At 29.7% G+C, this 13887-nt stretch overlaps 1 protein-coding gene across 1 annotated transcript; it reads left to right on the forward strand.

Annotated features, from left to right (window-relative positions):
* The first annotated feature begins 1348 nt into the window (after nt 1-1348).
* Nucleotides 1349-3256, forward strand: LOC115722951 (small ribosomal subunit protein uS13z/uS13y/uS13x). The gene is made up of 4 exons (XM_030652341.2): nt 1349-1554; nt 1647-1807; nt 2265-2453; nt 2897-3256. The coding sequence occupies exons 1-4, from the start codon at nt 1552-1554 to the stop codon at nt 3000-3002; spliced, it is 459 nt and encodes a 152-aa protein (XP_030508201.1). The 5' UTR covers nt 1349-1551; the 3' UTR covers nt 3003-3256.
* The last annotated feature ends 10631 nt before the right edge of the window (nt 3257-13887 follow it).

The raw sequence follows: 13887 nt of genomic DNA on the forward strand, positions 1-13887 counted from the left end.
AATTCATACATTATGTACATATAATCATGAAATAAATCATGTGAACCATGCAACATTAAATGTTATTTCTGATCTATATTAATAAGTAAATCTGATTATATTGAAATGAGTTTTATTAGGGCATAAAACCCAACAACTAATTATTTTTGGTTGGAGGAATTTCTACCTTCACTTATGACTGTTATGTAATTCATTTCAATTAATATAATGATCTTTCTCTAAAAAAAAATTTGTATGAGCAATAAATAAATAAATATAAAATACATTTTATATTTGTGAATAGAATATTACAAAATAGTAAAATTGTTAAATAAAAACTTATAAAATTTAAATAGGCAAATTACCACATTTTTGTAAATAAAGTTACTTTTTATATTTTGTTAAGTGAAATTTCATTGAAAAAATTATACAAGATCTGAATAATATATATAAAAATAAATAATTATTAAAATTAACATAAAATAATATGTAAAATAAATATTATTTAGAATTTTTGCCTCCTGAATTATGACATATGTATTATGGTCTCTTGAAATTTTGTCTGTTAAAAATAGTTCTCAAACTATTTACAGTATTGTAAATTGATCATTCTGTTAAATTTTGTCACATGTGGCAAATAGAATGATGACATAACTATCTTTGTCACATGTGGCAAATAGAATGATGACATAACTATTTAGACAATTGACACGTCAACACCACATGTGTAATTAATTTTAAAAAATAATTTATTTTCTTAATTTTGTTTTACGTAATTTTTTAATCTTTAGTTGATTTTTAAGTTAATGATCATTTTACTATTTTTATTTTTTAAATTTTAAATTATACATGTAGCGTTGACGTAATAATTGGCTAAGAAGTCACATATCATTTTATTTATCATGTGTGATAAAATTTAACCGAATGATTAATTTATAACACTGTGAATAGTTCAAAGATAATTTGTAATGATTAAGAAATTTAAGAGCACTATAATACAAAGGTTATAATTCGAGAGCAAAAATTTTAAATATTCTAGAATAAAAAAAAAAGGAGAATTACCATATATACTATATTTTTAATTTTTTTTTTCAAATTTACGGTTTGAGTTTTTAAACTGGTTGCAGCGCTAATTTAGATTGCAGCGCTAGTTGTAATAGGAATTTCTATGTAGAATTCCGTGAAAATGTAAAAAAAAAAAAAAACTATTTCGAAGTATAAAAATAAAAAAATTCCTCAAACAAATTGAGAGTGATATTTTTAAAATTAATTTACAAAATACTGATTTTTTTTACTTGACACTAATAATCGTTTATTTACCGGGGGCGTGTTGTTTGACCAATAATATACGAGTAAAGTGGCTTAGAGTGTAATCGTACGGCTAATATTGAAATATGATATAGAACTGGGTGTAGGGTATAATCGTCTGTCTAGGGTTTTTGGTTTGCAGCCCTTAACACTTTAAAACCTATCTCACAAATTTCTCTCACTCCTCCTCCGCTGCGTTCCTTTCCGCTGCTCTCAGTGAGAGATTTTACAGAGAGAGAGAGAGAGCAGAACAAAGCATTCATCATGGTGAGTCAACTCGCTATGATCCACTTGTTTTCGTTTACTGTATCTTTGGTTTGGTATCGGGCAGTGATAACTGGGTTTTCTTGGTTTTGCAGTCTCTGGTAGCTAACGAGGAGTTTCAGCACATTTTGCGTGTGCTGAACACCAACGTTGATGGGAAGCAAAAGATCATGTTTGCCCTTACCTCAATCAAAGGTATCGGTCGCCGTTTCGCTAACCTCGTATGCAAGAAGGCCGATGTCGACATGAACAAGAGGTTTACTTTCTTAATTCAAATGTTTGGGTTTTTCGTTTTTCTTACAATTCTACGAATCTAACTGTGTATTATTTCAGTGCATTTCATTGATTTTGATTCTGGGAGGGATTTGAATAATTTGCTAAATGCAGGGAATGCTTAACTAGTGTTGGGTTTTTCGTTTTTGCCAAAATTTCTACGAACCCAGTTGTCTATTGTTTCATTGATGTTGATTCTGTGTAGTGACTTGAATAGTATAGTTTGCAAAATGGAGGGAATGCTTAGTTTTCGATCATTAGTATTAGAAAATTCAATTCGGTATTGTGAGAGTGCATTGTTACTTAATTGGGTGTTTGAATAAACAAATTGATTGATGTAGATTGAATTATCTTTGTTATTAATTTGTGGAATTATTGGTTGTTATGAGTTGGGGAGGAGATTTGGTTTGGAAAATTTAGATATGAATGTCTTACTGCAGAGCTGGTGAACTTTCTGCCCAAGAGCTCGATAACTTGATGGTAATTGTTGCCAATCCTCGCCAGTTCAAGATCCCTGACTGGTTCCTCAACAGAAAGAAGGATTACAAGGATGGAAAATATTCCCAAGTCGTCTCCAATGCTTTGGATATGAAGCTTAGGGATGACCTTGAGCGGTTGAAGAAGATCAGGTATGTAACCACACTAATTTTCTTCCCAAATTATGCATATTTGAGCTTTAAATCGTATAAGACTGAACTCTTGGCTTGGTGGAGAATTGATAAGCTTTTTAGTCGCTTTATATCCTCCTTACTGCTTAGCTGCTTCCATATGTGAGATTTGAGCTTTTTAACTATCACTGAAATTTATCAGATCTTAGTTTGTTTTCATAGAAAAGCTTATTGCATAAGGGCAATGGGTGCAATCTTGTGCTGCATTATATACTTTCTAAAATTTGAGGTGCTAATCAGTTTTCATTTAAGAACTTATCACAAGTTTGATGTAAATTTCTACTGTATACAAAAACTGGCTACTGGTTTTACCCGATAAGTACAAGATAGAAGGAAAAAACAAATCATAGAAAACATTGATGTGCACATTTTATTATGGCTGACTTGTTTTGGTTGATTTTCAGAAATCACCGCGGTCTGCGACACTACTGGGGTCTTCGTGTTCGTGGACAGCACACCAAGACTACCGGCCGAAGGGGAAAGACTGTTGGTGTCTCAAAGAAGCGTTGAGTTTGTTTCTTCTTCAGTTATTCAATGTTTTTGCTGCGAATTTTTGCTCAACAAATTTTACTTGTTTAGTTTATCGTATCATACTAAGGAACTTGTGTTTTAGTGACTTATGCATAATCCTGCTTGTCTAGATTGCCCTTCACTTCTCTTATCTTCTAATTGACTGCTTGTTTTTATTTTTTTATTTTTCTTTTGAGGATTTGATATGCGGTTGCGTTAATCATTTATTTGAATAGATTTTTTGTTTATTTTAATCATTTTGTGTAATGCTTTTTGGTTACTCGCTTTTTTCAAATCATTACCAATTACCTACTGCTCCTTAGTGCATAAATTGATCCAATTTAATGACAATTGACATTTAAAATTTAGATGTTCAATTGTGGTTAGATTAGATTTGATGTTATTTTCAAAAATTCAATTGGATAGAATGTTGGATGGGGTGTTTAAAAGTTTAATATTTAGATTGGATGAGTAAATTAATTTTATGTTATAAGTAAAAAAAAAAAAGAAATTATGTATAAATAAAAATTAATATCAAAATTTTACTTTTTTTTTAGATTGGGTGGATCTAATTGAATTTAAAATATTTGGATGGATCTGATCTAAAAAAATATTAGGTTTAAAATATTGAATAAATTAAAATTAAACTAATAGATATATATGAAATGAATTCAATGGATAGAAATTATTAGATAACTGTGATTGGATTTGATATGTATATACTTAAAAATATTAGATGTGGTCTAATTAACATTATGGTATTTATTGGACTATATCTAATATTTTTGTACCCAATTTATATAATCAAATTATTTATTGGAAGTCGTATTTCTCATTTGATCCAATTATTTATTGGAAGTCGATTTTATTTAATAGATGCATTAAATTGGATTGGTTCCAACCATTGAATGCATTAATTGATTTCTATTGAATTGAATTGAAAATATTCAATATCTTTTAGCAATCATTAGATTAAATTTCATCAAAAATATATATATAAAAAAAAAAGACATAATTTAAAACTTAATTCTCATAGTAATAAAACACAAATTCAACTATTGGTGTTCGTCCAATCCAATCCGCACTATTTTGCTCATAGTGCATCCAATCTGCACTAAGTGCGGATTTTATTTTTTGATTCAATCCAATCCAATCCAACAACACATTAAAATAAATAAAATAACAAATAACAAATTCAAAGGAAAGAAAAATTGTATGTATAAAAGAATATTTAATTTTATATTAAATTGTATGTAGAAAAATATATATATAAGAATAGAATATACATTTGATCTATTATATTTTGCAATATAATTGTATTATATGTATTAGACTTTTAAATTACTATTTTCTTTACATTAAAATGTTATTTGTATATATAATTTTTTTTATAAATATGTGTGGATTGGATTGGATTGGTTACTTTCCAATCCGCACAAGTGCGGATATCCGCACTTTGCAAATTGGATTGGATTGGATCGACTATTTTATGAACACCCCTAAATTCAACATACATAATAATCATTAGTTAATTTAATCCAACCTCACTCTTACGATGCCATAATCAAAAAATGACAATACAAATCCAATTTAACCTAATAAGCACAAATTTTATTTTAAATTAAAATTAAAATATTTGTCATCAATAGGTGTATATGCCCTAGGGTGTTCATTCTTGTGCCTAATTTTTTTTTAAAAAAAATTAAAGAGATGTTTTAATAAGCTAAAGATGTTTAATTCTTTTCCTCAGTAAATAGTATCGGTTAGACTCTTTTTTTTTGTTAAATGACAAATTAGACTCTCTCGCGACTTCTAGATCAGGTAGTTTAAATTTAACAAAAATTAAGTTGAGGTACTACTTTGTACCACTTTGTAAAACATAATCTAAATTGTCATTTAACAAAGTAGAAGTTCAAAGTATTTACTTTTTTTTTTCATAACTTTCATAAGGTATTCCTGTTAGGTTTTGTGACCTAAATAAAATTCTATTTCAATGTAATCTTCTATATTCATTTATCAATAAAGAAACAAGTTTATTTCATTACTTGTTTAATGTGTTATTTGGTTCACATGTTTATTTCATGATCATTTGTTTGATTTATAAATTCATCCAAATCTTTATCACATTGATATTTGATAACTCTATGAAAATAGAGTTATTTATATCTTTTTGGGCATTAAATTAGCTTTGTTCTCAAGTATTTTTAGCTTATTTTAGTGACTTTTAATTAGTTTTTTTAGTTTTAAATAAATAGCAATTTTAATATTTTTTAGATTAGTTTTGGTTAAATTTTGTAATATTTTATCAATTTAGTTTAGTTTCTCATTTTATAAATGTTAATCTCAATGTTGTGTATTTTTGTAAAAAGATTAAATGTACATTTTGAACTTGTCTCATGGATCAAAATATGAAGTAACTATCATCAAAGTGGAATGAGCTCACAAAATCCAAATAAATTGATATTCATTATTGGGCCTTTGTTTCAATATTGAAAAAAAGAAAACAAAAAAAAAAAATGAAAAGAAAGCTACAAATGGGCCGTGTGATTGAATAGGCATATATCATATATGCATATATGATGAGAGAAGAGGAGGCGTGAAACAAAAAGAAGAAAAAAGGGGCGGCAGTGGTGTTACTCCAATCCAAGGAACACCTACAGTAAGAAAAGAAGAGAATGAAGAAGAAGAAAAAGAAAAAAAAAAAGAGAGAGAGTTTTATTTAGTATTTTTTTTTTGGAGATTGGCAAAAATTAAGAGGAAGAAGAAGAGAAATTTGGAAGAGGAACTTGGAGTATTGTGACAAGCTCCAAATGGGTTTTTATTTCCATCTCTCTTTTCTTTTGAACTTTGTAATTTTTGCACAATCTATTATGAGTTAATTTTCTTTTTGCTAGAATTATTTTATTGATTTGAATTGTGATTTGATATTTTATTGCTATGTTTTAGTAAATTGGTTTTGTTCATTCAAGTGTGTTTATTGTACAATTACTTACTTTTGCTTGATCACCATTAGTAAGTAGTAGCTAATCTTGATTTTGAAAAAAATAGGGTTAGTGGAATTGCTTGAATGATGCATGAATATCACTTTGGAAAAATGTGGTTTGTAAATGACATAGGAATATGTTATTTACCATGTATGACTTGAAGGAATTGTGCTTAAATTGGTATTCTTAAAATTAATTGGGCATAGGAATATGTTAATTAATTAGAGAATTAAACCATAAACACTTTGGAAAAAGGATTATGACATTTTAAATTCCTAGTTGACATTATCAACTTACAACAATACTCCTTAGCACCATTATATCAACTTTGCACTTTTAGGCCAATTTAATAATTCTAGCTTACTTTCTTCGTAGTTTGTGTTTGTTAATTTTTTTACATATTCTCATCACTTTATTTTATTTTTGTTGAAACCAATTTGTGAGTAATTAGTTTTATAAATTAATTTCCAATTTTCAATCCCTGTGGAGACGATACACGATTTATAACTTTATTACTTGTTACGATTGCGTATACTTGCGTACACAATTTTCACAACAAGTTTTTGGCGCCGTTGCCGGGGATTGATTTAGTGAAATTTTATTTTTAGAACTTAATTACTATCAATTTGGTTTTTTTTTTAGTTTTTCATTTGTTTATTCTATTTTCCTTGTTCTATTTTACGCTTTGTTTGTCTTGTTTTGGTTTCTTTTGCAAGGTCTTGAGATGTCTCATCTACAAGTCCTTATGAATTTTGTTCAACATGACTTGGAGCCCTTGTATGAAGCATGGTGGAGATACAAGGCATTTTTAGTGAGATTTCCATATCATGGGTTGTCCAAAGAGTGTCAATTAGAAATCTTCCTAAATGGGTTGAATCCAAGCACACGAAAATGGGTAAAAAGAGGAGATGGTACCACCAATTTCTACCAATTATCAATCGATGAAGCCTATTGGATGTTGGAAGACATGGCGGAGTACAATGAGTGGTGTTGTAATTGTCCAAACAATGATCATGTTTGGGAGGACAACTACAACAATTTGGAGCCAAATTTTGACACTTACACTCAAGTACCAAATGATGAGAAATTGAAGGATTTTCAAGAGTTCAACATAAAAGAAGAGCCTCATCAAATGGTTCAACCAAGCTCACTTGAGGCATTGATGATGGAGTTCATGGCGAAAAATGATGTCTTAATTCAAAGCCAAGCTTCATCCTTGAAGAAATTGGAGAATCAATTTGAGCTTTTGGTCAATGAGTGGTATGCTAAACCCCATGAAACTTTGGGTATTGATAGGGAAAATTCAAGGGAGGAAGAAGAAAATGAAAATATCATTTTGAGGAGTGGTGATGAGTTGGAGATACTTGGGGAAAATTTTGAGCAATTACAAGAGCTCACTTCAATCCAAAGTGGTGAAATAAAAGATAAGGAAGCAAGCATTCCAAGTTGGTCAACATTTATTGCTGCTCATAATGCTGTAGCATTATCACAGCAAAACTGCCCAGTTCTTGATTATTGTGATGTCAACACATTAGAAAGTAATCAAGATTATGCGATTAAATGAATTCCTATGATTTATCAGTATACAAGATTAAACTGATATGATAATCTACAGCGTAGTTTGCTTGCACCTTGGATAAGTGCTATGTCCTTTCTAGAGCATTGGTAAAGTAAGCTTGGATTAGATATATGGCATATGCATCGGAAGGGACCGATATTGAACTTGGACAAGATATAATAAACTTACTGTAATATCTATCTAATTCAATATCACCTAGTTGATCTTAGATCAAATTATCTCAATCCTGAGATGGTTAGGTTCTAGTTCAATTGTATTATTTATGTTCTTCAATTTGTTCGTTAAAGTCGACCAATGGATCTTCTTGTGACATACAGATTAAGGATATGGTAGTTCAATTGAGTGAGAGTGCTAATCATAGATACAGAATCTATAGCTTCTATAAATGCATAGAAGTGAAATAATGATTTCCTTCGAGCTTGGCTTAATAGAGATAAATGTCGGAGTACTCATTTCGGTAATTATATTAGTTTACTGAAATATCATTTATAGGTAGCTAAGTGTTTTAAGGATAAAATACATTGAATGGTGGAACAGTAAATTTGTCCATACTCGATCTAGATCATTTATAGAGGATCATTGATTATTAGGATTATAATAATGAATAATTTATAGCATATCTATATTGTGAAATATATAAAGCATTCTATATAATTAAGAGTGTAATTCCGAATCTATAGTGGCACTAGGGGTGTTCACTAAGTATCCGATCCAATCCAATCCGCACAATCCAATCCGCAAAATGCAGATATCCGCACTTGTGCGGATTTGATTGGATTGAAAAATCTAAAATCCACACTTGAGCGATTGGATGTTGTTTGACCTTAAAAAGTAACCGATCCAATCCAATCCGCACTTAATAATATATATTTTTAAAAAATTATAATATATAATATATATTAATTTTCTAGTAATATTAAAAAAAAAAAGACACAAACTTCTAATTTTTTAATTTTTTTTAGTAATGTATTGAGTTGGTGTATTTTATTTGTTTTATAATAAAAAATACCAAAAAAATTATTCTTATTCACATAGACACATGCACATAAATTTAAATATACATACTAACTTATTTATTTTAGTAATGAGTACATATATATTTTAGTGTAAATCTAAAGATGAGTACATATATATTGACATATATGTATATTTGTTTGATTTATATATAAATGGAGATGAAAATAGATTATTATTGGAGATTAATAAATAATAGTCTTTTTTTAATTTTTTTTCTATGAAATATTAAATAATTTATCATTAAAAAAATAACCGATCCAATCCGCACTATTGCGGATTGGATTGGATTGGATTTAAACTGTTATGCGGATCGGATTGGATCCAAAATATGAAATCCGCACTTAGTGCGAATTGGATGTTGTTTGACCAAAAAAGTGTGGATTGAATCGGATGAACACCTCTATGTGGCACAAGGAGGAATTAAAAGTTAGAGAATTTACTTGGTAAATTCTAGAGCTACTTATTAGAAGCTTAATTATATAGGCTCATAGTCCCCACACTAGTTGAGACAGTACTGCTTGTAAGACTCAGTTAATTGGTTTTAACTAATTAATTATAATTCTAAAATTAGACTATGTCTTATTTATGAATTTTCACTAAGCAATGACTTAATTGTGAATAAAGAGGTTTTAGGGTTTATTTGTTAATTAAGAGACTTTGTAAAGTCTAATTAACAAATAAAATAAATGACAATTTAATTTGATAATTAATTATAATTATTAAATAAATAATTTTGGTATTTATAGGATTAAAATTGAAATATAGGGCATTAGTAAAATAAATGATAAATGGTTAAAAAATAGTAAAATTATAACAAGTGGGATCTATTTATATGGAAGGCCACTATATGCTTATTTTGTTATTATTTTGTCATTTTTTATTCCATACGATTTAAATCTTAACCCTAGGTGGCGTTTGGTTGGAGGTAATGAAATGAAATAGAATAGAAAGGAAACAATTTTCATTCTATTCATTTGTTTGGTTGCATTTTAAAGTATTGGAATGACATTCTAATGGAATACTCTTTTCACCATTTTGGTGGAATGACTATTCCATTTTGAAAATGAAGGAAAGACCATTCCAATGTAACAAGAAAAAAAAAATTAATAATTTTTTTATCAATTTTTTTATGCATCTTAAATTTTATTTTATTATATTCTTATTCTTATTCCTATTCCCATTCTCATTCCTATTCCTATATTTTCATTCCTCCCAACCAAACGCCACTTAAGTGAAATAGTATTAGGGGTGTTTATCCGATCCAATCCGCACTTTTTTGGTCAAACAACATCCAATCCGCACTAAGTGCGGATTTCATATTTTGAATCCAATCCGATCCGCATAAGAGTTTAAATCCAATCCAATCCAATCCGCAATAGTGCGGATTGGATCGGTTATTTTTTTAATAATTAATTAATTAATATTTCATAAAAAAAATTAAATAAAGACTATTGTTTCTTAATCTCCAATAATAATCTATTTCCATCTCTATATATACAAATTAAACCAATGTATATACTTATCTTTAGATTTACACTAAAATATATATGTATATAATTACTAAAATAAATAAGCTAGTATATATATATTTAAACTTTTATGTGTACGTGTCTATGTGAATAAGAATTATTTTTCTTGTATTTTTTATTACAAAATAAATAAAATGCACCGATTCAATATATTACTAAAAAATATTAAGAAATTAGAAATTTGTGTATTTTTTTAATTAATATTTATTACATATTATAATTTTTAAAATATATATATAATTAAGTGCGGATTGGATTGGATCGGTTACTTTTTGAGGTCAAACAACATCCAATCCGCACAAGTGCGGATTTTAGATTTTTCAATCCAATCCAATCCGCACAAGTGCGGATATCCGCATTTTGCGGATTGGATTGGATTGGATCGTGCGGATTGGATTGGATCGGATACTTTGTGAACACCCCTAAAAAGTATAAAAGGAATAGGATGGTCTCATTCTCATCCAATGCACAGTTTACATTCTGTCAGACATTTAGAGTTTTTGAGAGCCTCATTTCCTTGTTAATTTCGAATCCCCCTTTATTGTTCTTCATAAATTTCGAACCTATAGTGAAAGAGTACATGCCCACCCATAGTAAGTCAAGTACTCAATCATAGTGTGTAAGACTGAAGAATCCAACCCTTGAAGGAGAATCGAGCTCAGATCTTGATAATACTCTGCGACAGAAAGACACAAGGGTTAGAGATCTGAGTGGGAGGAGACATATTATTTTGCTTCCATCAATGTAAGGTTACTTAAACTTTATATGTGTTTAATTACATTATTTTAGAGAATTCATATTTAAGGTGTTAATCAACATACTTGTTAGTAAATCTAGCATCCTGGTAAAATATATTCCAATAATTCCATTGCTGACAATCAACTTAGGTTCATATATTTAAAGCAAAAAAAAAAGAGGTTCATAGGTTATTGACTTTTCATTGCGATAATATAAGTCAGTCGAAGTGTGATAAGTAGGGGATGTTCATCCAATCCAATCTGCACTATTTTGCTCATAATGTATTTGATTAACAACAAGTGCGGATTTCATATTTCGAATGCAATTCAATCTGCATAAAAACTCATATCCAATCCAATCCAATTCGCAAAATGCGGATTGGATTACTTATTTTAGATTTGTTACTTTTTAATATTTACTAAAAATATTTTTTTTCACATAACTAATGACAAATAATAAAATAAATTATTATTATTTTATGTCTCCAACAATAAATTAAAATAAATGAAACAAAAATAATAAATTGAAGGGAAGAAGAAAAAAATTGATCGGAGGAGCTTCCGTGATCGGAGGAGCTTCCGTGATCGGAGGAGCTTCCGTGATTAGAGGAGCTTCCATGATTAGAGGAGCTTCCATGATCGGAGGAGCTTCCATGATCGGAGAGCTTCCATGATCGGAGAGCTTCCATTATTGGAGTTGCTTCCGTGATTTGAGGAGCTTTCGTGATTGGAGGAGCTTCCATGATCGGAGGAGCTTCCGTGATCGAAGAAGCCTCCATGACTGGGGAGTATCCAGAATGGGACTTTACCAAGGAAATCAATTTTTGTATTTTTGGCCGTAACTTTTCACTTGAATGTTCGTTTTAGACGTTCTATATACTGTTTTAAAGCTTGTGACGAGCTCTACCATATGGTTTATAAGTTAGAGCCGAACTATGTATTTTTATAAGGGTGTTTTCACTTTATAGTTTGGTAGAAAAACCCTAAGTTCTATTCGGGTATTAGAGAAGTGTTCTAGAGTAAACATTATTGGGTTTTATGTCCTAAATAAAACTCCATTTCAATGTAATCTTTATCTTTTAAATATCAATAAAGAAACAGAAGTATTTTTCATCACTTTGTGTGTCATTTAGTTCATGTTATCATTTACTTGTTTATTTGATTTATAAATTCATCCAAACCCATGTCACATTTATATTCTTGTTTATTGTGTCGTCAGCACAGTAGAAAGTAATAAAGATTATGTGATTAAATATATATTCCTAGATTTATCAGTACACATGGTTTAACTGATATGACAATCTACAACATAGTTTATTTGCACCTTGGATAAGTGTTATGTTCTTCCAGGCATTGGTTAAAGTAAAGCTTGGGTTCGATGCATGGTGTATGCATCAGAAGGGACTGATATTGAACTTTGATTCAGATATATTAAACTTACCGTAATATCTATTCAATTCAATATCACCTAGTTGATCCTAAATCAAATGATCTTAATCCTCATATGGTTAGGTTCGATCTCAAGAGTATTATACATGTTCTTTGATTTGTTAGTTAAGCCTACTTTTTGGTCAGGGTGATACGTACATTTTGGGAACATGGTAGTACAATTGAGTGGGAGCGCTAAACATAGATATGGAATCTATAGCTTCTATCTAGCAAATAGAAGTGAAATGATGATTTCCTTCGAGCTTGGCTAAATAGAGATAAATGGTTGAGTACTCATTTCAGTTCACTAAAATAAGGGGCTAAGTGTTTTAAGGATAAAATACATTAAAGGGTGTAACGGTAATTTAATCCCTATACAATGTAAATCATCTTTAGAGGATCATTGATTATTGGATTATAACAATGGATAATTGATAGCGTATCTATATCGTGGAACATATAGAGCGTTCTATATAACTGAGAGTGCAATTCCAAGTTCTATGCGTGGATGCAATAAGGAATTAGTAAGTCAGTGAATTTACCTGGTAAGTTCTTGGTCTGCTTATTGGAAGCTCGGATATATAGGCCCATGGTCCCCATACTAGTTGAGACAATACTACTTGTAAGACTTTGTTAATTGATTTTAATTAATCAATTATAATTCTAAAATTAGACTATGTCTAGTTTATGAATTTTCACTAAGCAAGGGCTAAATTGTGAAGAAAGAGTTTCTAGGGTTCATTTGTTAATTAAGAGACTTTGGTTAGTCTAATTAATAAATATATTAAATGACAATGTTATTTAATAATTTAATTTTTAGTTATTAAATAATTAGAATTGGCATTTAAGTGGTTAAATTGGAAAATTAGCGTTTTTGAGAAAATGAGATGTCGAAATGATAAAATGGCAAATTTGCAAAAGTGGGGCCCATTATCCTATACATGGCCGATCACTTATGTAGCTTATTTATCATTTATTTTTTTCATTATTTTAATGCCCAATAAATCTAATCTAACCCTAGGTGGTTGACTATAAATAGGTAGTGATGACTTCAGGAAAAATATGATGCATCTCATTCCTTCAGAGAAAACTCAAAGCCTTCTTCCTAAACCTAGCCGCCACCTTCTCTCTCACTTTCTCTCTTCTGAAAACCGAACCCTATAGTGAGTGAGTGAGTGCCCACACACATCAAGTGGTACCTCAATCATAGTGTGGAAGATTGTGAAGAATCCAGATTCAAGAAAAGGACATTCGGGCTCAGATCTTGGTGATACTCTGTGATAGAAAGGATATAAGGGTTAAAGATCTGAGTGGAAGGAGACATTATATTCCGCTGCAACCACTGTAAGGTTTCTTACACTTTATATGTGTTTATTTCATATTGTTTTAGAAGTTCATATTTAGGATGTTAAATAACATACTTGTTAGTAAATCTAAGATCTTGGTAAAATATTTCCAACAAACATTTATCCGTTTTACATTATGACATAGGCCTACATTTAGCACGTGAATTTCCATTTAGGTTGATTGACACACTTGAATCAGGAAACGAGGTAAGACTAGCATAGAATGTATGTATATGTGTATGTGTATTATATGCATGTTATTTGT

The sequence above is a fragment of the Cannabis sativa genome, chromosome 9 (assembly GCF_029168945.1).
Source record: "Cannabis sativa cultivar Pink pepper isolate KNU-18-1 chromosome 9, ASM2916894v1, whole genome shotgun sequence".
Lineage (NCBI taxonomy): Eukaryota > Viridiplantae > Streptophyta > Magnoliopsida > Rosales > Cannabaceae > Cannabis > Cannabis sativa.